The sequence below is a fragment of the Odocoileus virginianus genome, chromosome 23 (genome assembly GCF_023699985.2).
Source record: "Odocoileus virginianus isolate 20LAN1187 ecotype Illinois chromosome 23, Ovbor_1.2, whole genome shotgun sequence".
NCBI lineage: Eukaryota > Metazoa > Chordata > Mammalia > Artiodactyla > Cervidae > Odocoileus > Odocoileus virginianus.
This window is the reverse complement of record NC_069696.1, coordinates 33389706-33417537: the sequence shown is the minus strand read 5'-3', so window position 1 is coordinate 33417537 and position 27832 is coordinate 33389706. Positions and strand designations below refer to the sequence as shown.

The following is a 27832-nucleotide window of genomic DNA, read 5'->3' as shown; positions in this document are numbered from 1 at the left end:
AATGTTCTTAATGGCATCTAGAACGGTGACATTTTCCCAGAAGTTTTCCATTTACTTTGCTCAGATCCATCAAAAGAATCAGTATCTATTGCAGCCTTACAGAATCTATTTCTCAAATTATAAGAGTTGAAAGTTGAAATTACTCCTTGACCCATAGGCTGCAGAATGGATATTCTGTTAAGCAGGCATGAAAACACCATTAATCTCTTTGAACATCAGAGCTCTTGGGTGGTCAGGTGTACTGTCAAAGAGCAGTAATATTTTGAAAGATTTTTTTTTTTATTTGAGTAGTAGAAACAGAGAACTGAAAATATTTAGTAAATGATGTTGTCGGCAGATGTGCTGTAATCCCAGCTATGTTGTTCCATTTCTAAGAAGCACAGGCAGAGTGAATTGGGAATAATTCTGAAGGGCCTGAGGACTTCAGGGCCAAAGGAGCACTAGCTTCAACTTAACCAGCTGCATTAGCCTCTAATAAGAGAGTCACCTATACTTTGAAGCTTTGAAGCCAGGCACTGACCTCTTCTCTATAACTGTGAAAGTCCTAGATGATACCTTCTTCCAATACAAGGCTGTTTCATCTACATTAAAAATTTGTTATTTGGTGCAGTCACCTTCATTAATTATCTGAGCTAGATCTTCTGGATAACTTACTTCAGCTTTACATCAGCACTTGCTGCTTCAGCTAGCACTTTTATGTTATGAAAAAGGCTTCTTTCCTTAAACCTCATGAACCAACCTCTGCTAGCTCCCAACTTTTCTTCTGCAGGTTCCTTGCCTCCTTTGGCCTTCACAGAACTGAACAGAGTCAGGGCCGTGTTTTGGATTAGGATTTGTTGTAAAGGAATGTTGTGGCTGGTTTTATATTTTATACAGAAAAACGTTCTCCATATCAGCAATAAAGCTGTTTTGCTTTCTTCTCGTTCACTGGAGTAGCAGTTTTCATTTCCCTGAAGAACTTTTCCTTTGCATTCACAATCTGGTTAACTCTTTGGTGTTAGAGGCCTAGCTTTTACCCTGTTGCAGCTTCTGCCATGTCTTTGATCCCTGGGTTGAGAAGATCCCCTGGGGGAGGGAATGGCAACCCATCCCAGTATTCTTCCCTGGTGAATCCCATGGACAGAGGAGACTGACCAGCTACAGTCCATAGGGTTGCAAAGAGCTGGACACCACTGAAGCAACTCAGCAAAAAGGCCCCTTACTAAGCTTAATCATTTTTAGCTTTTGATTTAAAGTAAGAGGAGTGTGACTCTTCCCTTGACTTAAACACTTAGAGACTATTTCAGAATTATTAAGTGGCCTGATTTCAATACTGTTGTGTCTCAGGGAATAGGGATGCCCAAGAAGAGAAAAAAGAACACGGAAACAGCTCGTCGATGGAGCAGTCCAAATACATACAAAATTTATAGGCTAAGCTCGCTGACTTACATAGGCGCAGTTTGTGGTGCCCCCAAAACAACAATGATAGTAACAGCACAGATCACTGTTCACATATCCCAACAAACAGGAACATAATGAAAAACTTTGAAGTATTATAAGAATTACCAAATGTGACTCAGAGACATGAAGTGAACAAATGTTGCTGGAAAAATAGTGCCAATAGACTTGCTCAAGGCAGAGGTACTACAAACTTTCAGTTTGTAAAGAATGCAGCATCCACAAAGCATAAGTAAAATGAAGCACAATAAAACAAAGTATGCCTGTAAGTAGAATCATGCAGCACGCAAGTTTTTTTGAGTCTGGCTTCTTTCCTAACTTATATATCTAAAAGTTCCCCTACCACCTATCCTCACCCAAACACAAAACCTTGATTTTTTTTTTCTTCAAAGTCCATATCACTATAATGAATTACTTTAATTATCATGGGTCATTCTCAACTTGAATAAACTCTCTATGAGTGCCAGGGACCTTGGGTATCTTATTCAATGCTATATGCTCACAGCTTCCAAAAGTGCCAATACACAGCAGTGGTCAATAAATATTAATGAATGAATAAAAACATAAAAAAATTTCCCTCACGTTTTCCTACTAAAGTTACCTATACATTTAATTACAAATAAGATGCATTTGTATTTGTTCTAGTATGAGCACACTGGGAGAGAGAACAGTAGTAAGTTGCAAGGCCTCTAGAGTAAGGCTGCCTGATTTTGAACATGGCCTGTTGCCTTGTCTGAGTTACTATGGCCTTGAGCAAGTTAAATAATCTGCTTGAGGTTTAATTTCTGCATCGGTGAAAATGGGAGTGATAGTTTTTGCCTCATAAGTTGGTTTTAAGGCTTAAATGAGATCAAACATGTACAACAATTTAAAAAGTACCTCATACTTAGAACTAAATTAAAGATAGTCAATATCGTTAGAATTATCACCATCTCTACCACCATTGACACTACTATCTTACTATTCTGTGCAAAGATGAAGAAAACGTTCCATAAGAATAGTTTTTTAGCTAATGACCTAAAACAAATAGCAACAAACACATGCACAGAAGACAGAACATCAAAGTCTTACAATGATACTCATATGAATCACACTGTCACCTTATTTGCCACATTAGTTGAGAAAAACTTTACATGTTGATGGTAAACTCACTAGTAGTGAGCTTATTATGAAAAAGGCAAGGCAATATGAACATCAATCTAAATTCTATTCTTTTTTTATAGGATAATTAACTCTATTTCAAACCATTTATTTTGAAATATAGTGAAAACCAATGTTATCCCAATTGGAGTCCTGACCACTGAGAGTCTGAAGCATTCTCTCAAGATAGAATAAAAATTTCCATAATTATTTTGTATTTGTGTTCAGTGAACCCCTAAAAGGCCAGTATTAAAGTTTCAATGCAATGTTTCCCAAACTTGGAGGCTGATGTGAATTTTCATCCTGTCAAAGGTAGAGAAAAAATGTACACACACCAAGTCCAAGAATGTATGTACTGTGGTTTATTCTGTAATTTGGATACTCTTTTATGACAGTTGGGCTTCCCTGTGGCTCAGCTGGTAAAGAATCCTCCTGCAATGTGGGAGACCTGGGTTCGACCCCTGGGTTGGGAAGATCCCCTGGAGAAGGGAAAGGATACCCACTCCAGTATTCTGGCCTGGAGAATTCCATGGACTATTCCAAGAGGTAGCAAAGAGTCAGACATGACTGAGTGACTTTCACTTTATGACAGTTAACCTACCTACCTAATTTCTCACCTACCTATATATCTATTATATTAATTTTTCTGATAATCCATATAAAGATTATCAGGTAGAAACTTATCAACACTAAGATTGAGGATTATTTTCAACAAGTGTGAGGAACAGGAAATTAATGGTTTCCTAAAGATGGAAGATTCATAAAATTTTGTGCTCTAGGATCAATTTTATTTTCCATTTGGATACTATTAGCAAAAGCCTTCAGTAAAAGAATGATATCAGAACAAGCTTGACTATACTTTATATACTGGTATGCCCAGAGGCCCTGACCATATCTTAGGCATATTAGTTACAAGAAGGAAGGCTACGGCATGTGTGAGGGGAGGAGAAAAGCAGCAGACTTCATTAATGATGAAAGACTTCAGGGCTGGTGGGCATCAAATTTTGGCTAGTTTACAACGGCAAACCTCTTCTCCAAAAAGAATTTGGTATGTGAAAAGCATACCAAGTTCCAGCTTTCACGGATCCAAGAATGAGAACAAAACCATGTTTTCTAATGGGCTTCAAAGACCATGGCCACATACGACAATTTCATTTAGACATGCTCAAGCATGTCATTAAATTAGCATGCCTTTTCAAAGTTGAAGACCAAACCATGTACACTTTTCACCAAGAAATATCACCATTCAGTTTTTAAACTAATAATTCAAAGCACTATATTTCTCATTTTTTTTGCTTCTTTTTCCTTTGCATTATGATAAATATGGGATTTCAATTCTGCCTTATATGATTAACAATGGATCTCCTAATACTAGTGAATTAAAATAGAAGAAGAAAGTCTTTGTCTATGAAGTCCAACATTAATGTAGTTTCTGTAGACTGTTAGCAGGACTGTAGTTCCTGTTTATAAGCACAGCTTTCTGTTTCTTTGCATAACTCACAATGTTGTGTTGATAAAAACTGGAGAATCAACATAGATCTTCTGCATCCTCCAGGAATAATTTTTGTGCTTCTTGTCTATTGGGGAACTTTCATTTTGTAACTTTTATGACAATTTTTGCTAGTATTCTCATTGCCTTTCTGGATAAAATACTTGGCAGAGACTAAGGATCTCAAGTCCTATTTGAACTCTCCATTTCAAAGAGTATCGATGTTTGCCCAGTTTCTTTTTAACATACTAAATTTCTAGATTTAAATATTTAATTTATCTGAAATTCATATTAGTAGACAAAGTCCAGGAAGAAATTACAGCCAGCTGCAATTACAATTGTTCCTGATTAACCCAGCCTTAAACTGTGAGTCCACTTAAATGTGTATTATTTTTTTCAGTAAACACATACATGATCATGACTGCTTGAATCTCCAGATACAGAACTGTGGTAGTGAGGTCTGATTTTAGAACTTGTGAGTTGGCAGATTTTGGTACTAATGATGGGCCCTGGCATCACTCCCTCACAGATACTAAAAGATGACTGTATTTTTAATCTTGTCTGGGTTAATTAGTAATAAAATACTTTTGAGAATAATAAATGCTACAGAGTAGCTCTGCAGAAAAATCTGCACATATACACAAATCTTGCATAATTTCAGTAAGCTCACAGACTGTCTAGGGTCCCTTTCTATGGAACCCAGATTAAAAATTTGTAAATTATAGAAAAAAATTGTGTCCCTTTCTATATTCTATCTTATTCCATTGGTCATTGTATCTGTCCATATACATAGCAGTGCCATACAGTTTTAATTACACCAAGCATCTTTCCTTGGTAGCTCAGTTGGTAAAGAGTCCACTTGTAATGCAGGACACCCTGGTTCCATTCCCGGGTTGGGAAGATCTGCTAGATGGAGGGATAGGCTACCCACTCCAGTAATCTTGGGCTTCCCTTGTGGCTCAGTTGGTAAAGAATCCTCCTGCAATGTGGGAGACCTGGGTTTGATCCCTGGGCTGAGGAGATCCCCTGGAGAGGGGAAGAGCTACCCATTCCAGTATTCTGGCCTGAAGAATTTCATAGACTGTATGTACAGTCCATGGGGTTGCAAAGAGTCAGACATGAGTAAGCAACTTTCACTTTCACAAGCATCTTTCTCTCCAAGCCTTTACACTTGCTATTCTCCATGCCTGAAACACTCTTTTCCCCTTGCTAGTCTCAAAGTAAACTCACTTCAATGCAGGTCTCGGCTCAAATGTTACCTCCTTAGAGTCCTTAGGTGGTTACACTATATATACATTGGTTCCCTCACTTTTAGCTTCTTAGACAGCTTCATTTTTCTTCATGACCCCGATTACTACTTCACATTTTATTACACTTTTAATAGTTTCCTGTGAGTTTTCTTTACAAGAAGGAAGGGGATTTTTTTTTTTCCCCATTACTGTATCCTCAGAAATAAGTAGTACAGTCCCTGGAACATTTCAGGTGGTCTTTTCAATTATTAATGTAAAACACCAAAGTTTGAACATGGCAACTTACTGGCTTATCCTGCTGGTCTAAGTAAGTAAAGTACATAAAAGATATATAAGCTCCATCTGCTTCCCAAGAAAAGTAATTTGTCAACTTTCTACAATAGGACGGTGAAGCTTTAAGGGGCTAAGAGAATGCCACTTGCTTCACTGTAGTTTTTACTGCAACCATGTGAGAATAAAAGTAATGAGCTGTTTAAGGAAGACTTGGAATACATTTGATAGAACCACCTCACTTCTGAAAATCAGAGTTACCTGGCAACATTGTTTGTTCTTTCTGTTGTAGATCTTCTAGTCAACTGTCAGCCACTAGGCAATTATACACACATACACACACACTCACACAACACTTTTTTTTCTCTTTATCAAAATATGCATCTATTTGTAAGAAAATAAACACAATATATTTATTCATGACATGACTGGATTGTCCTCATGGTACCCTGAGCCTATAGAGAACAAATTTCAACATCTGTCATATATTATAATGTTTTTTATGGACAAGAATACTTACAAATTCACAGAGGAGGGTACTCTTCTATGCTTTTTAGTTTGGGTGATGAACATGTACTGATTTATTCATGCCCTCTTTCCCAATTTCACGGTGACTAACAGCCCACATCTTTGTGAGGTTAAAGGAGTGGTCTGTGGTCACAAAGAAATTTTAAGTAAACTCTCCCAAATTAGGATTTAACCAATGATCTTGACATTAGTGGCATGGAATTCCAACCAACTGAACTGACAGGCAACTAAACATATATACAATATAAATTCATGACACTAACATGAGGTTACAGAAAGAATTAGAAAATAATCATTATGCTAGTGGAAAAAAGAAAAGAAAAAAAGATAAAATTACTGTTATACTGTTTTCTTACCATAGATAGATATTACTTACAGATCTGTTTAATTTTCATAATAAATGGGTAACTGTGTGTTTTTGAGAACAACCTTTAGTGACATTTAAAAAATATATATATAACATTGATCCTAGATACTAGAAGCACTCGGTTTCCTAGGGCTTCATTAAAATTAATAAGTCATAAGAAAATCTGGGATTTTGTTCTCAAAAGCTGAAAAGTCAATTCAGTCACATTTATAAAGCATGGTCAAATGAACAATCATGTAAAGCAAAGACTTCTATGAATGTTATTTTTTGCTTTTTACGCTTGTTGGAGGAAAGATTTATTCAGTTATCTTATACCTGAGAAGACTAAATGCAAGTATTAATAGAACCATGCAAATTCAATTACAGAAAATTAAACTAATGAATTTTTTAACTGTTCATTAATGTAATCAAAAGATATTTTGAATGTAGGCCATATTTGTTGATATGTGTATATTTCATGAGACTACAGGGGTTATTTGTGAGGTTCTACTTTTACTACCAACTACAGATATACAACTACACAAATTAGGCACAGATGAATCTAATTAAACTGTTTTCAACACATATATATTATTTTCTTTGATTTTATATGCATATGTTTGTGAAAAAGGAAAACAAGTATCTCAAACAGGAGACAATGTAGTTATAGTGATTAAACATTAATTTGGATTCTGACTTCTTTGAAAATAGAGGAAAAAGGCAAAATTATCAGCATTAAAAAGTGAAAAGTACAGATACATTAAAAATTATTGTTAAAATATTAAACTCAAAAGTAAAAATAATTATGCCCAATAAGGTGATTTTAAGTAGGATAAAACAATAGTAAAGTTACTTTATTTTGAGAAAATTTAGAAGAAATAAGATATTCATAAAGAGCTAATTTTACTAACCTGACTAATTTCTCTCTGCTCTTGTACAGCTTTTTGAATTGCCTGAGACACTTCCTCTTGATCTTTTGCGTGCTCAGTCTTCCAAAGCTCCCTTTCTTCAGCATGGACATTTTCCAAATGTTTTCTTTCTTCTTCTATAGCTTTTAAAACTGCATCCTTCACCACTTCTTTCTCAAGCTTCAAAACAAATAATGACCACAACAAAAACATCTGAGTGAGTGACCACAGTAATTCCTTGAATAAGACACACTGGAGTTAACCTAAAAAACACAAAACTTTGATCTTACTGGGTTTATTTCTGACTTTTTTTTTTTTACTCATATGTAATAACTGCTGTAAAATAAAATTAATTATTTGGTTTTACACAAATAACCAACTTACTTCCATGGTATTTCTAAACTTCAGAGAAATCAAGCCTTAATTTAAAGTAGCAGTTTTCAAACTATTTTGCCTTAGGATCTCTTTACACTCTTAATAATTATAGAGGACTTCTAAGACGTTTTGTTTACATGGGTTATACATATTAAGATTTTCCACCTTAGATATTTAAACCAGGAGAAGATAAACATATTAACTAATTAATTAAAATTAATAACATTAAATATATATCAATAATGAATTTTATGAGAATAATTTTCCAAAGTTAAAAAGTTAGAAGAATATCTGCAAACCTCCTTACTATCTGACTTAATAGAAGAAAGCTTAGATTCTCATATCTGAGTTCTGTATTAAATCTGCCATGATTTTTTTTTTTTTGCTGAAGTGTATAAGAACAACCCAGCCTCACAAAGATATGAAGTAGAAAATAAAATGTATTTTATACATACTAAATGTATCCAGTTGAGATCACTGTGGATATTCTTTCTGATTCCACACCAAAACTTAACAAGGAGCAGTTCTTAAAGGTAAGTTGCAATAAGGAAAATAAAATCACGTCAATGAACTTCTCGTACTATTACATTACAATCTTTTCTTACCTTCTGAATGAATTCTTTACAGATTATTTTTTAAACATTTTTTATTTGGAAAATATTGATTCAATGAGTTATGCATCTCTTTCAGATGTTGACACATTTCTCAATATTATAACCAAAACAGTTAGTTTGTTCATACCACCATCAATCTCATTATAAGTCTTTAAGTATTAAAAAGTAGAAATAAATCTTCCAAATTTCTAATTTTTGTTTTAAATCTCTAATTTTATCATTGGCAACAAAAACTGTCAGTTTTGTTTTTTTTTTTTTTTCCCCTTAAGGTGTTGGGCTTACTCTGCTTATTTTGGAGAAAGTGTCTGCCACATACTAAAGTCTGTATAACCCTAGTAATTTAGTAAAATGGCATTCTATGAAAAAAGAGCCCATTTTGGATGCAACTCAAACAGCTGCCTAAGAATTTTCCTGAAGAAAATCACCATACTTTGGTACACAGTAAAGTCCATGGGCCTCCCACTCCTAAGAGAGTTACCATTTTTCTCTTGTTTTCAGCTCACAACCAAGTTTGACAAAAGCCATTAAAGCTGACAGTCATCATTTTTTTAACTCCTGCTTTATTTCACAATTCTTTCAAATCACTCCCTTACTGTGTACACCAATGCCTTCCATGTTGTTTATACCAAATGGTATTTTTTGTTCTGTTTTAATCCTATTTTCATGACGTCAAGCAATGTTCTACATAGTTGATTATTTCTGATTTTGTAAAGCCCTCTTTTCCTGGTTTGCATGAGAGCATGCTGCATATATTTCTTCTATGCATCCTGCTGAGTGTTTTCAGTTCTTCGGAACTTCTTCCTTTTTCTGGATCTGAATGAATACTCCGGGAGTTCACAACTTGGCCATCTCCTGCATCATCGATACCAAGCATGCTGATTCCATCTTCTATTTCCAGAATTTGGCTATTTCATTATTTTCCAAGTTACAACTGCTACTCGAGTTCTTTCTGCCATTCACTATGTCTTACCCAGACTTCAGATACATTCTGTTAATTCCTTCTCAGGCTTTGGCCTTTCTTGCTACTGCTACTGCTAAGTCACTTCAGTCGTGTCCGACTCTGTGTGATTCTCCAGGCAAGAACACTGGTGTGGGTTGCCATTTCCTTCTCCAATGAATAAAAGTGAAAAGTGAAAGTGAAGTCGCTCAGTCATGTCTGACTCTTCGCGACCCCATGGACTGCAGCCTACCAGGCTCCTCCATTCATGGGATTTTCCAGGCCAGAGTACTGCAGTTGGGGGCCATTGTAGTTTCTTGCTACAGTTTCCCCCAAATTAATATCAGTTACCATCATGACCCACCTACACTGGGAAATCTCAGTGTGTCTCTACTTCTCTATGGAATAAAATTCCAGCTCACTATTCAGAATGTGAGTCATCCTTCAAGGCTCAATTTAAAAGAAATTTACTATTAAAAACTACTACAACATGGAAATACAATCTATGCACTCATAATAATTTAATGCAATCCTTTCTACCTTATTAGTACATAAGGAAGGTTTTTTAATTTGATTGTAAATTCTTTAAGAAAAAGACAAAATCATAGTCATTCTTGAACTTCCACCCCAGCATAGTGATTTGTACATGGGAGACTTTCAACATTTATTTGCTAAATTTAAATATAAATCCCAAATGCAACACTCAGTGCTTTATTTGCATTAGAAAAATTAGTAAACAGAAACTTCAATTAAATAGTGTCAGGAGACAGTAAGATACAACATGCTGTGTACATGGAAGAGCCCAGCAGGAAGAAGTAAGACTCCTCTACTTTCCCGGTGAGAACTCAGCCAAAGAAATGCCAATGAAATGGACTCTGTTGACCATGGCCCTCCCAACTTCCCTTTCTTCTTCCTTCCTTCCCATATGGGAACTTGCTCACAATATGGTTGCAGACCCTGAATTGCAATTCCCTGACAATCCTAAACAGATGCATCATTGCTGGAGAAATACGTGGCATTCTGTTCATTTTAGCTCAACATTTTGGTGGCCTGCATAGGGATCAGAGAAGACACATGAAGACTCCAGGGCTACTGAACAGATGTGGTACCCACTGTCACTCACTCACTTTCTTGTTGATCGGAGTTTTGCAGGTACACCTTTCTCCTAGATCCTAAGTTCATGCCCTCTTTGTGTTTGAGGCTCTCCAGGTTTTATTCAGACTCTGTTTTAAGGTTTTGCATTTCTGCTAAAGGCCTTGTTCTGCATGCATTTGGCACTCCAGTCTGATTTTGAGTTCAGACTGTTTCCATCGAAGCTGGCTAGAAATGCCTTCAGTCTGTTCCTTTGGGAATAGTGACTTCTCCACTGAAACTGTATCTGTTTTCACCCTTTGGCCAATTCTTTGGAAAGGACTATTCTCTGGAAATTGACTGAAAAGGCCTTTGGCCTGGCTCTTCCAGGGCCACGCTGTCTCCTTAGAACTGACTGGTGATAGCTTGCAAGCTGTCTGAGCTGTAAGCTGTTAAACCGCTTGAAATTGTCCTTTTAATCTAGAGAAAAACCTCTGAGAAATGAGATCCCACTTACCTACGTATTTTGAGGTCACTCCCCCTACAGGGACTCCTGCTAAACTGATCTTTAAAAACAATAGTTGTAATCCTCCTGAAGCTCATTTTTTAAAAAAAGAAAAGAAAAAAAGAAAAACTGACCTGACCAAAGACAAGTTAGAATATCAGTGGCCATTATGGGAAACTTTTGAAATTTCTAAACTTAATTTCCTTAAAACTGAATTAGATCACAACAGTTCAAAACTTTCAGAACAGAGTGGTATGCCTGTTTTGATTGGTATCTGAAGACTTGTCACCATTATCCAAGAAGCTGAAAATAGCCTCTCTGCAAAATAAGATCTTAAGATTAACTGAGGCAAACAAACAATTAAAGAGAGATGAAATGGTTCCGAAAGCCTCAGGCTCTTCTTCCTTGGTTTCCCCAGCACGATCTTTCTCATCCTTGGATCTTTTTGGCCAGACTCTGCCTCTGGCGCCATCTTCCTCCCACCTTTCTGTGCCCTTGATGCCTCCTCTATATCCCATAGTAATTATCCTATCAAACTTACCCTCTCTAAAACTCTTCCCATCCCCATTTTCCTCTGAAATATTCAGAACTTTTATTGTAAAACTAAGCCTTCTGAGGGTCCAGAAGTTAAACCTTTAATTTCTTATATTCTCTGAACTAAACCTAAACTGCAAGTCATAATAAAATATTCTCTCAAAGTAAACTGAAGATCCTCATACATTTGCTGAGGAATTTAATACAGTCATTTAAACTTATCAACAGTGTTCCTCTGACTCATGTCAGCTAGTTCATATGCTTGTTGGTTAAGGCCAGGCCCAGCATAGGATGAAAACCGCTAACTGGGAAAATCCTGAAAGGTCAGGCAATCATTAGATGACTTCATCGAGCAATTTCTGGGGCTTTTTCAAAACCTGTCGATTGAAACAGAATTCAGGATTGCACACAAAAATTGGATGACCCTTTTTATGACTACTATAATCAACTTCAGAATGCTTTTAAAGAAAATTCTGGTCTTCCTTCAGATGTTGATTCCACCCAGGCAGCTTTGAATTCTGTATTATTAATAGGCTGAACTGGGACCTCTTTCTTCCCATCTAGTAAAAAGGACGAGGATGGAATGGAAAACTATGTCTACTTCAGACTTAATTAATCTAGCAAACCAGCTCTCTCACACTCTAGATGAGTCACTGGAAAAGAAGAATACCAGGTTTCCTAATCTTCAAATCCAGCAAATGAAGACTTCTAAATGAAACCAAAACCTTCCCAGTTTCTACTATAATTGCAAAGAGCCAGGCCACTGGAAAAGACTGTTACAGATTTAAGTATTTTGAGTGTTTTCGATCCTCTACTCAGCCTTTCCCTTGTCCTTTCAATTCTCAGTTGCAGGGTTTTGAGCAACTACAGGGTCTCTTCCCAGTCCTCCCTCTCAGTTGGCTTGAAGAAATATTTTTCGTGATTGAGGATGAATCTCTTCCTGTCTTAACCAACAACAAAGGCACAGTCTCAGGGTTCCATCTCATTGCTATAATGCAGCTCCTTCAATTCAGTTCAGTTCAGTCGCTCAGTTGTGTCCGACTCGTTGCGATCCCATGAATAGGCATGTCAGGCCTCCCTGTCCATCACCAACTCCCGGAGTCCACCCAAACCCATGTCCATCGAGTCGGTGATGCCATCCAACCATCTCATCCTCTGTCGTCCCCTTCTCCTCCTGACCTCAATCTTTCCCAGCATCAGGGTCTTTTCCAATGAGTCAGCTTTTCGCATCAGGTGGCCAAAGTGCTGGAGTTTCAGCTTCAACATCAGTCCTTCCAATGAACACCCAGGACTGATCTCTTTTAGGATGGACTGGCTAGATCTCCTTGTTGCAGTCCAAGGGACTCTCAAGAGTCTTCTCCAACACCACAGTTCAAAAGCATCAATTCTTCAGCACTCAGCTTTTTTTATAGTCCAACTCTCACATCCAGACATGACTACTGGAAAAACCATAGCCTTGACTAGACGGACCTTTGTTGGCAAAATAATGTCTCTGCTTTTTAATATGCTATCTAGATTGGTCATAACTTTCCTTCCAAGGAGTAAGCGTCTTTTAATTTCATGACTGCAATCACCATCTGCAGTGATTTGGGAGTCCAGAAAAATAAAATCAGTCACTGTTTCCCCATCTATTTGCCATGAAGTGATGGGACTAGATGCCATGATCTTAGTTTTCTGAATGTTGAGCTTTAAGACAACTTTTTCACTCTTCTCCTTCACGTTCATCAAGAGGCTCTTTAGTTCTTCTTCACTTTCTGCCATAAGGGTGGTATCATCTGCATATCTGAGGTTATTGATATTTCTCCCTGCAATCTTGCTTCCAGCTTGTGCTTCTTTCAGCCCAGCGTTTCTCATGAGGTACTCTGCATATAAGTTAAATAAGCAGGGTGACAATATACAGCCTTGACATACTCCTTTTCCTATTTGGAACCAATCTGTTGTTCCATGTCCAGTTCTAACTGTTGCTTCCTGACCTACATACAGGTTTCTCTCAAGAGGCAGGTCAGGTGGTCTGGTATTCCCATCTCTTGAAGAATTTTCCACAGTTTTTTGTGATCCACACAGTCAAATGCAGCTCCTGCTGTGGTTCAAATAGTGAGGATCTCTAATGAACTTCTTTTATTCATGGTCTATAGATTTCATAGTGGACTGAAAGAAGCGTCCCCTCACATACAGGATATTCTCTCTTCTGTGGCTAAGATACTTTTAGAAAAGTTTGTCCCTACCCGAGGAGCTCGTTTCAAACATCATAGTGATCTAGAAATCCATTTTACTGGCTATGCACTTCAACAAGTTTGTGCTGTTTGGCTGGTTTTAAAACATTTTCACTGTGCTTGTTGTTTGTTGCTACTTAGTCACTAAGCCATGTCCAGTCCTTTGCGACTCCATGGACTGTAGCATGCCAGGCTTTTCTGTCCTTCACTGTATGCTGGAATTTGCCCAAACTCATGTCCACTGAGTCTATCATCTCCTTCTCTGCTGACACCTTCTCCTTTTGCCTTCAATCTTTCCCAGCATCAGGGTATTTTCCAACGAGTTGGCTCTTTACTTCAAGTGGCCAAAGTATTGGAGCTTCAGTTTCAGACTCAGTCTTTCCAGTGAATTTTTTTTTTTTTTTTTTTGGTGTGTATTTACCAAGAAAATCCAGTGAATATTTAGAATTCATTTCCTTTAGGATTGACTGGTTTGATCTCCTTGCAGTTCAAGGGACTCTCAAGAGTCTTCTCTAGCACCATAATCGAAAGCATCAATTCTTCAACCCTCAGCCTTCTTTATGTATGGTCCGCCTCTCATATCCACATGTGACTACTAGAAAAACCATAGCTTTGATTATATGGACTTTTGTAAGTAAAATGATGTCCTTGCTTTTTAATATGCTATCTAGGTTTGTCATAGCTTTCTTCCAAGGAGCAAGTGTCTTAATTTCATGGCTGCAGCACTGTATGCAGTGATTTTGGAGTCCAAGAAAAGAAAATCTTTCACTGTTTCCCCTTTTTCCCCTTCTTTTTGCCATGAAGTGATGGGACTGGATGCCATGATCTTAGATTTTTCATGTTGAGTTTCAAGCCAGCTTTTTAACTCTCCTGTTTCCCCCTCATCAAGAGGCTCTTTTGTTCCTCCTCACTTTCTCCCATTAGAGTAGCATCTTCTGCATAACTGGAGGTTGTTGCTATTTCTCCCAGCAATCTTGAATCCAGCTTGTGCTTCATCTACCCTGGCATTTTGCATGATGTACTCTGCATATAAGTTAAATAAGCAAGATGACAATATATAGCCTTGTGTTCTCCTTTTTCAATTATGAACCAGTCAGCTGTACCATCTCCAGGTCTGTTGCTTCTTGACCTGCATACAGGTTTCTCAGGAGACAGGTAAAGTAGTCTGCTATTCTCGTCTCTTTAAGAATTTTCTAGTTTGGTGTGATCCACACAGTCAAAGACTTTAGTGTAGTTCAGTGAAAAGAAGTAGATGTTTTTCTGGAATTCATCTGCTTTCTATATCATCCAACAAATTGACCACAGCCTTGTCGTGGTGAAGGGGCTTGTGTAACTCAATGAAGTTCACGACCACCAAAGATGGATGGGTCACAGTGAAGAGTTTTCAAAAACTGTGGTCCACTGGAGGAGAGAATGGCAAACCACTCCAATATTCTTGCTGTGAGGACCCCATGAACAGTATGAAAAGGCAAAAAGATATGACACCAGAAGATAAATCCCCCAGGTTGGAAGGTGTCCAATATGCTACTGGGGGAGAGTGAAGGGCATTTATTAGTAGTTCCAGAAAGAATGAAGAGGTTGGGCCAAAAGAGGAATGATACTCAGCTGTGGATGTTCCTGGTGGTGAAAGCAAATCTGAAGCTGTTAAAAAAAAAAAAGAATATCACATAGGAACCTGGAATGTCAGGTCTGTGAATCAAGGTAAATTAGATGTGGTCAAGCAGGAGATGGCAAGAGTGAACATCAACATATTAGGAATCAGTGAACTAAAATGGATGAGAATGGTGAATTTAATTCAGAGCACCATTATATCTACTACTGTGGGTAAGAATCCTTTAGAAGAAATGGAGTAGCTGTCATAGTCAACAAAAAGTCCAAAATGCAGTACTTGGGTGCAATCTCAAAAATGACAGAATGATCTTGGTTCATTTCCAAGGTGAACCATTCAATATCATAGTAATGCAAGTCTATGCCCTGACCACTAATGCTGAAGCTGAAGTTGACCAGTTTTAAGAGGATCTACAAGACATTCTAGAACTAACACCAAAAAAGAAATCCGTTTCATCACAGGGGACTGGAATATAAAAGTAAGAACTCAAGAGATACTTGGAGTAACAGGTAAATGTGGCCTTAGAGTACAAAATGAAGCAGGGCAAAGGCTAACTAAGAGTTTTTCAAGAGAACACACTGGTCATAGCAAACAGCCTTTTGCAACAACACAAGAAACAACACATGGACACCAAAGTGTCAGTCCCTCAGTCATCTACAACTCTTTGCAACCTCTTGGACTCTAACCCACCAGGCTCCTCTGTCCATGGAGTTCTCCAGGCAGGAATACTGGAGTAGGGAGCCATTCCTTTCTCCAGGGAATCTTCCTGACCCAGGGATCAAAGTCAGGTCTCCTGATTGCAGATGTATTCTTTACTGTTTGAGCCACCAAGGAAACCCCTACACATGGACATCACCAGATGATCAATGCCAAAATCAGACTGATTATATTCTTTGCAGCCAAAGATGGAGACGCTTTATATAGTCAGCAAACTCAACACCTGGAGCTGACTGCGGCTTAGACCATGAGCTCCTTATTGCAAAATTCAGGTTTTACTGCTTTCTTCAATCTAAGCAAGGTAGGGAAAGTAGGCCATTCACTGTGCTTACCACCACCCTCAATCCCTCCGGCTTAGCTGAATACACTCATAGCACACTGAGATTCAGTCAGCAAAATTTCTTTCTAAATCCCAGGTCCACCCCTTTTGGAACTCATATAAAGCTCATCCCTCTTAAAAAATATTTATTCATTTACTTTGCCGTACCTGGTCTAAGTTACAGCATGTGGGGCCTTTGATCTTGTGGCATACGGGATCTTCAGTTATGGCATGCAGTACCCAAGAGTTTGCATGTCACAATTAAATCATTCCAAATGTCACAACTAAACTCTCACCCTCTAAGACAGTCACAAGACATCCAATGCACCTGGTTACTTCCTCTTTGGACCCAAAACTAACAAAAGGAGAGATACTCCAATATTGCAAAGGCCTAGTTGTTTCCATTAAGAACAACCATGAAGAACATGTCTCCATGAAGAACAACTATGCCTTGGTAGAGGAAACCTTTTTACAACATACCCTTGAGAGGTGATGACCTTAAGCATCATACCTTGCACCTGGAGATTTGCCTACTGGAAGATATACTTCCAGAAGAATGCTCTTTCACCTCACTGGAGAGGCCCCTATCATGCACTGATAACTAGTCCCTGCACTATCAAACTCCAAGAAATAGACTCCTGCATTCACAGTACACAGCTTAAGAAAGCACGGAACCCCTACTAGTCATGCACATCATCTGGTGACCTGAAAGTAAACACTTCCTGGAAATGAAGTTGATGACATCTGATAAGATGGCTTTCCCTAGATACCTAGACCAGGCTTGTTAGAAGTTTGTCACCAAATCTTTGATGATGGTGATACAACACTTCAGATGATCTCTGATGTCTACAAATCTTGATAACATGTGGACTTTAGATAAAAACTGCCTAAGATGTCTCCCTCCTACCCCTCCTTCTTACTTGAATGCAACTGCAATAGTTCTCCGACCTGCACCACTTTCTTTCGGACAATGATGGACAAAAACTGCTGAAACCAGAAACCCTGATTCTTAATCCGTGATGTTTTCAGAGAAAGATCTTAATCAAAGGGGAAAATGTAAAACAATTCAGAAACAGAAATTAAATAGTGTCAGGAGACCCCTTTAAGGGGGAGCTGTCACACCCTGCAACTATAGTAGAGCCCAAGAGGAAGAAGAAAGGCCCCTCTTCTTTCCTGCCAGGGACTCAGCCAATGACAAGCCATGAACCTGTATTTCCTGCAACCCTTACAACTTACTTTCCTCTCTATTAAAGTGTTCTTATTGCCACATGGGAATCTGTATGTGGCCTGCCATGCTAGCAGACCCCAAATTGAAATTCTCTCATAATACTGAAAAAATGTGCTTTAGTCGGACAATTATATGATGATGTATTTCAGGTCAACGTATGTATACATTAGCATACATATATTTAAAATCTATGCATATACTACCCAGATGATTTATTTCAAAGTTGGCTTTAAAATCATACACCTTTATAAACACATATGTACATACAAATAAACAGTATACTCAATACTTGTGTAATACCTATCAAATACCAAGTGGATACTGGTGCTCCTATGTAGATATATTGTTTTAAACATATGATTGATAATCTAAATGTAAAGCATTTCAATATCATTATCTTGTGTAATGTATGTTTAATAAGAATAAAAACAGCAGAAGAGGAAAAAAATTCTTGAATTTTCTGGAATGAAATATTTTAAAAGAAGACTGACTATGCCATTAATGAACTTAGTTTATTAATTCCACTTACTTACAAAGAAATTTATTACTGATGGGTCTATACCAGGTAAATACTTAGGCATAAATATAACAAAAACAATTCTTACATGAGACCAACAACATTCAGTTTAGGCTTTGAGGTGGGGATAAACATAAAACCAACTGAACTAATAAAAAGTATTGGAATTAAACTTCACAATAAACTTTTCAGATAGAAATACCTTTGCAGCAGATATTAATGCTTCTTTATTTTTTTGCCTTTCTTCCTCCAAACATTTTTCCAATATTTCCTGTAAATGATAAGACAGTTAGACATTATAGTATTATTTGCAACAGAACATTCTTTCCACACTCTAAGCAAAATTAAAATATTACCTTCTGTTCTTGAGATTGCTGAGCCAAAGCTTCCTTTATTTTTTCTTTTAACAGTTCCTTCTCTGTGTCAAGCATTTCAAGGAGCCTCTGATGCTACAAGGAAAGTTAACAGCATTAAGATTATGGCTCTGAGATAGATAACCTATCAACATGGAGAAGAGCTGGTGGAATTCATTTGAAGTAGTTACCAGGGGAAATAAGAAAGTTGGCTAAAATGAGGGCTTAGGAGCCAAAAAATCTGAATTCCCATATCTTTCATCAGTCAAGACATACTCTTTTCATCCCCAAATTTAGTATAGCAGATGACGTGAAATCTAATTTGAAAGATATTCCAAATATGAAGTGAATCAGAAAATGATAAAATGTCCTTTTCCAAAATTAAACTTTGAAAATACACTCATTAAAATTATTATTATTAGCTTGCAGTGAGAGCAATCAGATTATAACTGATGTCTGCCTGGTGAAAAATCATCCTAACAGAATATTTGTGTTTCTAGTAAAGTACTATTAAAGAAGTCAAAAGATCATTAGTCCCATTCTAAGATTTTACTACAAATTCAAAAATAAATAAATAAATCTATGAAAGTAGTCAAAGGACTATTATTGTGATAGCTAATGTTAAAGAATACAGAGTTCATGTATTCATTTTTATTCAACCATAGTAGTAAAAAAGCACACAGAGTCATCATCAAATTATCATTATTCAAACTTGGGAGTTTGAATGAAGTTTTGTTGAGAAAATTTGACCTCTATGACCTCAACACCTTCAATATAGATAAGCCAGATACTTGTTCTGAACAGCACTCTCAGGGAAAGCAAAACATATGTATTCCCATTCACACAGATTTCTCCTCAGTTACTAAAGGCAAATAAGATATTTTCTCAGATTTAGAATGCTATTTACATAAAAGCCTCCTTTAAATATGAACCAATTTCTGATACCCAGTATTTTAAAACAGATCTATGTCATTCAAAGTTGTTCTGATTTAAAATAGCTCTTAGGCAGGTAATCTAAGTTGAGAGTAAGTGACCAAATAGTTAAGATAATCTATGATTCCTATCTTTAATTGTAATGCTTTTATCTTAATTTTTCAAGACAATAAGAAAAATTACAAGAAAAATGTGATTTTTCTTTAAAAACAAATCTAAACTGCGATATAAATCATGACACCATGATGAAAAATTGTTGGTATCCTATGAATTTGTGGAAATCATTTGATTAATAAATCAGTAGGCCTAGCATATGATATATAAAGACTAAGACTTAAACGTTATATTCTTTGAAAGTCTAAATGAAACAACATCTAATACTCTTTACAAAACACACATGATAAAATGTTTAACCAGGCAAATAATTAGACACAAAAATGGTAAATATAATTCTCACTTGAGACTGAAAATATTCAATTTAGGCTTTGAGATGAGGGTAAACATAGCAAAAATGGAACAAGTAAAAATTACCAGAATTAAACTACAGAAGAAATTTTTAAAAGTCGTCAATAATATTGAAAGTGATTTCTCCTTAAAATGAACAGTTAATAAATCAGACTAATGGAAATCAGTAAGTAATTAACTATAAGTAGGCCACGTTTCTCTGATGCTTCTCTTGTGGCACAGTGATAAGGAATCCACCTGCCAACACAGGAGATGCGGGTCCAATCCCTGAGTTGGGAAGATTCCCTGGAGAAGGAAATGGCAGTCCTCTCCAGTACTCTTGCCTGAGAAACTCCATGAAAAGGGAAGCCTGGTGGGCTACAGTTCATGGGGGTCACAAAGAATTGGACAAGACTTAGTGACTAAACAACAAAGAAGCCACATTTCTCCAAGGATCCAACAAGAATTGACGATATAGTAGCTAAAAATGACAATGCAAGGATTAGAAAATTCGTTTGTGAACTTCATTTCTTAATTTTGAAGTACACTATAATAAAACATTATTTTTGAGCTTTTTTGGGCCAAAATAAACCCAGGATAATCATTTGAAAGAAGCACCCTACATAAAATACACCATAAGTTAAAATTATAGCCCTACTGGAGAAAATACAAAGTAACTACCATATGTGTGTGTGTGTGTGTGTGTGTGTGTATACATATACACATACATATAAAACAATAGCTAACATTTTTGAGCACTTTACAGTTTCAGACACTGTTATGAGTGTTTTACATGTAACTGTACCATAAAAAACACAAGAACCTGCTAAACTGAACGACAGTCTTCCTCATTTTCAGACTGAGTTATGTAAGACACAGAGAGGCTAAGAAAATTTCAGGTCTTGAAGGAAGAGCTTCAGCAATAATAATATCTATATACTCAATTTCAGCAGTAATAATCATTTAATAGCTAAAAGCAGTGTCAGTATTACCTAGTTACTAAATCTACATGATGTAAGTCTTATAACTGGTAAGACCTCACTTCCATTTGGCTTTAAAAGGATTTGAAAAATCTGCTTTTGATTTTGTTTTTTTCAGAATAATATTAAAAAGATTCTTTGAATAAATATCCCTTGTATTAGGAAAGATGATTGAAAAAGATATTGAATAGTATGGGAGAAGGTCAGTTTTCACTCCAATCCCAAAGAAAGGAAATGCCAAACAATGTTCAAACTATAGGACAGCTGTACTTATTTCACACGCTAGCAAAGTAATACTGGAGATCAGTGCAGAAATAACTCCAGAAAGAATGAAGGGATGGAACCAAAGGAAAAACAATACCCAGTTGTGGATGTGACTGGTGATAGAAGTAAGGTCTGATGCTGTAAAGAGTAATATTGCATAGGAACCTGGAATGTTAGGTTCATGAATCAAGGCAAACTGGAAGTGGTCAAACAGGAGATGGCAAGAGTGAAAGTCGACATTTTAGGAATCAGCGAACTAAGATGGATTGGAATGGGTGAATTTAACTCAGATGACCATTATATGTACTACAGTGGGCAGGAATCCCTTAGAAGAAATGGAGTAGCCATCCAGGTCAACAAAAGAGTCTGAAATGCAGTACTTGGATGCAATCTCAAAAACGACAGAATGATCTCTGTTCGTTTCCAAGGCAAACCATTCAATATCACGGTAATCCAAGCCTATGCCCCAACTAGTAATGCTAAAGAAGCTGAAGTTGAACGGTTCTATGAAGACCTACAAGACCTTTTAGAACTAACACCCAAAAAAGATGTCCTTTTCATTATAGGGGACTGGAATGCAAAAGTAGGAAGTCAAGAAACACGTGGAGTAACAGTCAAATTTGGCCTTGGAGTATGGAATGAAGCAGGGCAAAGGCTAATAGAGTTTTGCCAAAAGAACACATTGGTCTTGGAAAACACCCTCTTCCAACAACACAAGAGAAGACTCTACACATGGACATCACCAGATGGTCAACACCGAAATCAGATTGATTATATTCTTTGCAGCCAAAGATGGAGAAGCTCTATACAGTCAGCAAAAACAAGACCAGGAGCTGACTGGCTCAGGTCATGAACTCCTTTTTGCCAAATTCAGAATTAAATTGAAGAAAGTAAGGAAAACCACTAGACCATTCAGGTATGACCTAAATCAAATCCCTTATGACTATACAGTGGAAGTGAGAAATAGATTTAAGGGCCTAGATCTGATAGACAGAGTGCCTGATGAACTATGGGCGGAGGTTGGTGACATTGTACAGGAGACAGGGATCAAGACCATCCTCATGGAAAAGAAATGCAAAAAGGCAAAATGGTTGTCTGAGGAGGCCTCACAAACATCTGAGAAAAGAAGAGAAGCAGAAAGCAAAGGAGGAAAGGAAAAATGCTCCCAGTTGAATGCAGAGTTCCAAAGAATAGCAAGGAGAGATAAGAAAGCCTTCCTCAGTGATCAATGCAAAGAAATAGAGGAAAACAACAGAATGGGAAAGACTAGAGATCTCTTCAAGAAAATTAGAGATATCAAGGGAACATTTCATGCAAAGATGGGTTCAATAAAGGACAGATATGGTATGGACCTAACAGAAGCAGAAGATATTAAGAAGTGGCAAGAATACACAGAAGGACTGTACTAAAAAGATCTTCACGACCCAGATAATCAAAGTGGTGTGATCACTCACCTAGAGCCAGACATCCTGGAATGTGAAGTCAAGTGGGCGTTGGGAAGCATCACTATGAACAAAGCTAGTGGAGGTGATGGAATTCCGTTGAGCTATTTCAAATCCTAATAGATGATGCTGTGAAAGTGCTGCACTCAATATGTCAGCAAATTTGGAAAACTCAGCAGTGGCCACATGACTGGAAAAGGTCAGTTTTCATTCCAATCCCAAAGAAAGGCAAGGCCAAAAAATGCTCAAACTACTGCACAACTGCATTCATCTCCCATGCTAGTAACGTAATGCTCAAAATTCTCGAAACCAGACTTCAACAATAGGTGAACTGTGAACTTCCAGATGTTCAAGCTGGTTTTAGAAAAGGCATAGGAACCAGTGATCAAATGGCCAACATCCGCTGGATCATTGAAAAAGCAAGAGAGTTCCAGAAACATATCTATTTTTGTTTTATTGACTATGCCAAAGCCTTTTACCGTGTGGATCACAATAAATTGTGGAAAATTCTGAAAGAGATGGGAATACCAGACCACCTGACCTGCTTCTTTGGAAACCTATATGCAGGTCAGGAAGCAACAGTCAGAACTAGACATGGAACCATAGACTGGTTCCAAATAGGAAAGGAGTACGTCAAGACTGTATATTGTCACTCTACTTATTTAACTTATATGCAGAGTACAACATGAGAAACACTGGACTGGAGGAAGCACAAGCTGAATCAAGATTGCCAGGGAGAAATATCAATAACCTCAGATATGCAGATGACACCACCCTTATGGCAGAAAGCAAAGAAGAACTAAAGAGCCTCTTGATGAAAGTAAAAGAGGAGAGTGAAAAGTTGGCTTAAAAGTCAATATTCAGAAAACTAAGATCACAGCATCCAGTTCCATCACTTCATGGCAAATAGATGGGAAAAGAGTGGAAACAGCAGCAAACTTTATTTTGGGGCGCTCAGAAATCACTGCAGATGGTGACTGCAGCCATGAAATTAAAAGATGCTTACTTCTTGGAAGGAAAGTGATGACCAATCTAGACAGCATATTAAAAAGCAGAGACACTGCTTTGCTGACAAAGGTCCATCTAGTTGAAGCTATTTTTTTTCCAGTAGTCATGTATGGATGTGAGAGTTGGACCACAAAGCTGAGCGGTGAAGAACTGATGCTATTGAACTGTGGTGTTGGAGAAGACTCTTGAGAGGCCCTTGGACTGCAAGGGGATCCAACCAGTCAATCCTAAAGGAAATCAGTCCTGAATATTCATTGGAAGGACTGATGCTGAAGCTGAAACTCCAATACTTTGGCCACCTGATGGGAAGAACTGACTCACTGGAAAAGACCCTGATGCTGGGATAGATTGAAGGCAGCAGAAGGGGATGACAGAGGATGAGATGGATGGCATCACTGACTCAAAGCACATGAGTTTGAGCAAGCTCCAGGAATTGGTGCTGGACAGGGAAGCCTGGTATGCTACAGTCCAATGGGGTTGCATTGAGTTGGACTGAGCAACTTAACTGAATTAATAGTCAGTTTAGCAATCTCATTGTGGCCTTTACTTGCATTTTTCTAACAACTAAGCATTTGAACATCTTTAAAAATGCTACTTTTACTTCTGATACTATACTTTAACTACTCCTTTTCAACTATTACTATTCATAGTACTATCTGTATAAGAAGAAAAATCATTGGAGTTCTTTTTTCAACTTTTCTAAGAGAGTGTAGTAAGTACAAGGTGCATTGGATTTGAGGTTTTTCACTGACAGGTTCTTCAAATGTAGGAATACCTTTCCTCTCTGGGCCAGAGATTATTTTCATTATTTAATCATATTAAGGTAGAAATTAAAAAGTATTGAGAGATAATTTGACCAAAAAGCTTTCAGACTCTCTATTAAATCTAAAATACAATATAAAGCATATCTGGAGATTGCCTGTATTACTTCTGTTGCCTGCCTCAAGAGAGAATTCCCTACTTGTCTAAATTAAAGTTTAGTACCACGGAAGTAGACCACATGAATTTTGATGATATAAGGGATAATCAGTAGTCTTTGTACCTTACTAGCAGACCATTCCAAGGTGAGGATGTTCTGAACACCTCTTGTTACATACCTCAGAGACGGAATTGAATCAATGAAAATATTTAATCATATGACTCTTCAAATATTTACAGTTTTGAAACAAAGAGGTCCTTTCTTACAGAATTTGCAAGACATAGCCTTACAAACTTTGAAAGGCATTATGAAAATTAATTGAAATCTAAACCAGTAAATCTCATTTAGAAACACTGAAGAGCTTACTATACTCTGATTATCTAAAATATCCTATTGATTGCTTCTTAAAACTATACTGAAATTTTAGTCATTTTTAAAGCAAATTAAAGAAATAAATACAAACTACAGAGTCCCGTTAATCTTACAGAATAGGTGCTTAGTGTAACAATACCAAGAACAGCCCTTTGAAATTCAGCCTAAAACAAAAGGCATTCAGAAGTGTGTTATTCTTTTCCCCTCTTATGGAATAAATTTTTCCAAGAGAAAAATTTTTGATATAGACTCAAATATAAATATAGAGGTTATGTGGTTTTCACATGATTTTTGCAAAAAAAGAACAGAAAAAAAAATCCTCTTTCCTGTAATGTGACTCATAGGAGACACTGTAAACAGATTTAATCACAATCATACGTAGATTTTGAACATCAAACTTTTGACTAAGGACTCAGAGAAGCTCACGCTCAGGTATACAGTTATCAATTTATCACAAGTCCACAAACTTCACATTATTTTACATGTATATACATTCTGTACAGCAAATTCAAGAGGTATCTTCTTTCACATTGCAATAAGTATAAACATTGAAAAAAGATCAAGAGTTCCAGTGAAAGTGAAAGTCTATCGGTCATGTCTGACACTTTGTGATGGCACAGACTATTCAGTCCATGGAATTCTCCTGGTCAGAATGCTGGTATGGGTAGCCTTTCCCTTCTCCAGAGGATCTTTCCAACCCAAGGATCGAACCCAGGTCTCCCGCATTGCAGGAGGGCTCTTTACCAGCTGAGCCACAAGGGAAGCCTGAAGGGCGCATGTTCACATTAACATGATTCGATGGACACTAAATAAATCCAAAAAATGTCTCAATATGACATGAGTTACAGCTGCTTCATCTCTTCATGGGCTAACACATTAAATATTATTTGAAAAGAAACATAAATAAGATGAACTATGAGATCTACTTAAAACAGTTTTACCACAAACTCAATAATATCAATAAACTTCTTAAAGTGAATAAAATAAGACCAAAGATGTGTGTGTGTTAAGTTCCTCAGTCGTGTCTGATTCTTTGCAACTCAATGGACTATAGATGGCCAGGTTCCTCTGTCCATGGAACTTTTCAGGCAAGAATACTAAAGTGGGTAGCCATTCACTTTCTCCAGGGTATCTTCCCAACAAAGGGATTGAACCAAAGTCTCCTGCACTGCAGGCAGGTTCCTTACCATCTGAGCCACCAGAGAAGCCCAAGACTAAAGATAGATTATACTAAATATATTTCACCAAATAGACATAATTTCTAATATGCATAAAGAATGGAAGCAATCAGGTTATTCCTCCAACTTAAACAGGTGTCTGATCTGAAGGAGTAATATGAATTGATAAAGCAAAAACTGAGGAAGAAGGCAAGGATGATGCCTCTCACCTCTGCTTTTCATCACTGAACTAGATGTCTTAGCTAATGAAACACAGTAAAAATCAGAGATAAAATGGGAGAAGATATTAGGCTGTCTTTCTTCACAGAGAGCATGATCATCTTCGTAGAAAATCTGGAAGAAATAACTAAAATTCCTGGAACTGATAAACAATTATAATAACACTGTAGTATATAAGATTAATACACAAAAGCCAATCCCTTTCCTATACAGCAAAAAATTGTGAAATCAAAGTCACAATCAGTTCAGTTCAGTTGCTCAGTTGTGTTTGACTCTTTGCAACCCCATTGCCTGCAGCATGCCAGGCTTCCCTGTCCATCACCAACTTTCAGAGCTTGCTCAAACTCATGTCCATCAAGTCAGTGATGCCATCCAGCCATCTCATCCTCTGTTATCCCCCTCTCCTCCTGCCTTCAATCTTTCCCAACATCAGAGTCTTTTCCAATGAGTCAGTTTATCGCATCAGGTGGCCAAAGCATTGGAGTTTCAGCTTCAGCATCAGTCTTGCCAGTGAATATTCAGGACTGATTTCCTTTAGGATTGACTGATTGGATCTCCTTGCTGTCCAAGGGACTCTCAAGAGTCTTCTCCAACACCACAGTTCAAAAGCATCAATTCTTCGGTGCTCAGCTTCATTTATGGTCCAACTCTCACATCTGTACATGACCACTGGAAAACCAACAGGGCCACCCAAAATGGACAGGTCATGGTAGAGAGTTCTGACAAAATGTAGTCCACCAGAGAAGAAAATGGCAAACCACTTCAGTATTCTTGTTCTGAGAACCCCATGAACAGTATGAAAAGGCAAAGTCACAATACATTTTACATTATCACCCACAAAATGAAAAAGTTAGGTATAAATCCACCATGATCTGTATAAGAGCTATATGAGAAAGACTAAAAATTCTGATGAAAGATATCAAAGAACAATTAAACAAATCAAAATATATTTTCCGTGTTCATGAAAGGAAGACTGAATGCTGTCAATATGTCAGTTCTTCCCAACTTGATATATAAACACAATGTAATCTCAGTCAACATCCCAGCAAGGTATTTTGTGGATATGGACAAAGAGATTTTAAAGATATGGAAAAAAAGAAAAAAAAAAACAGAATGACCAATACAGTATTAAAGAAGAACAAAGTTGGAGGGCTCATACTCTCTGACTTCAAGATGTACTATGAAGCCACCATAATCAAGATAGTGTGGTAATGGCAAAAAATCGACAAAGAGATAAATGGAACATAACAGTTCAGAAATAGACCCCTATGAATGCAGTCAACTGATCTTTGACAGAGGTGAAAAATCAACACAGTGTTACAGTCTTTACAAGTGTTGCTAGAATGATTGGACATCCGCATGCAAAAATATGATCTAGACACAGATCTCACTCTCTTCACAAAAATTAACTCAAAGTGGATCATAGACCTAAATTTAAAGCACAGAATTTACAAAACTCCTAGATGATAACTTAGGAAAAAACCTAGATGGCCTTGGGTAAGGCCATTTTTTTTTTATATAACACTATAAGGACAATCCATGAAAGAAATAATGTATAAGTTGACTTTCCCCACAAAAATTCTACTACAAATACATGTATACCGACTATAAATGAACATGAAAGAATTCTGGAAGGGTAATGGAAATGTTTTATTTTATTCTTGTTTTAAGTGCTAGTTGTAAAAATGTTCATGTCTGTCAAGAGCCAAAGAA

General features: G+C 37.2%; 1 protein-coding gene across 5 annotated transcripts in view; it reads right to left on the bottom strand.

Moving 5' to 3' along the window:
- The window catches only part of CCDC91 (coiled-coil domain containing 91), a 372169-nt gene that overhangs the window by 90557 nt on the left and 253780 nt on the right, over positions 1-27832 (bottom strand). For all 5 annotated transcript variants that reach the window (XM_070453855.1, XM_070453856.1, XM_070453859.1 and 2 more), the window contains 3 exons: positions 18364-18456; positions 18210-18278; positions 7372-7548 (listed from right to left, as the gene is read on the bottom strand). In XM_070453855.1, the coding sequence (XP_070309956.1) occupies positions 7372-7548; positions 18210-18278; positions 18364-18456 (339 nt within the window). The remainder of the gene's footprint in view (positions 1-7371; positions 7549-18209; positions 18279-18363; positions 18457-27832) is intronic.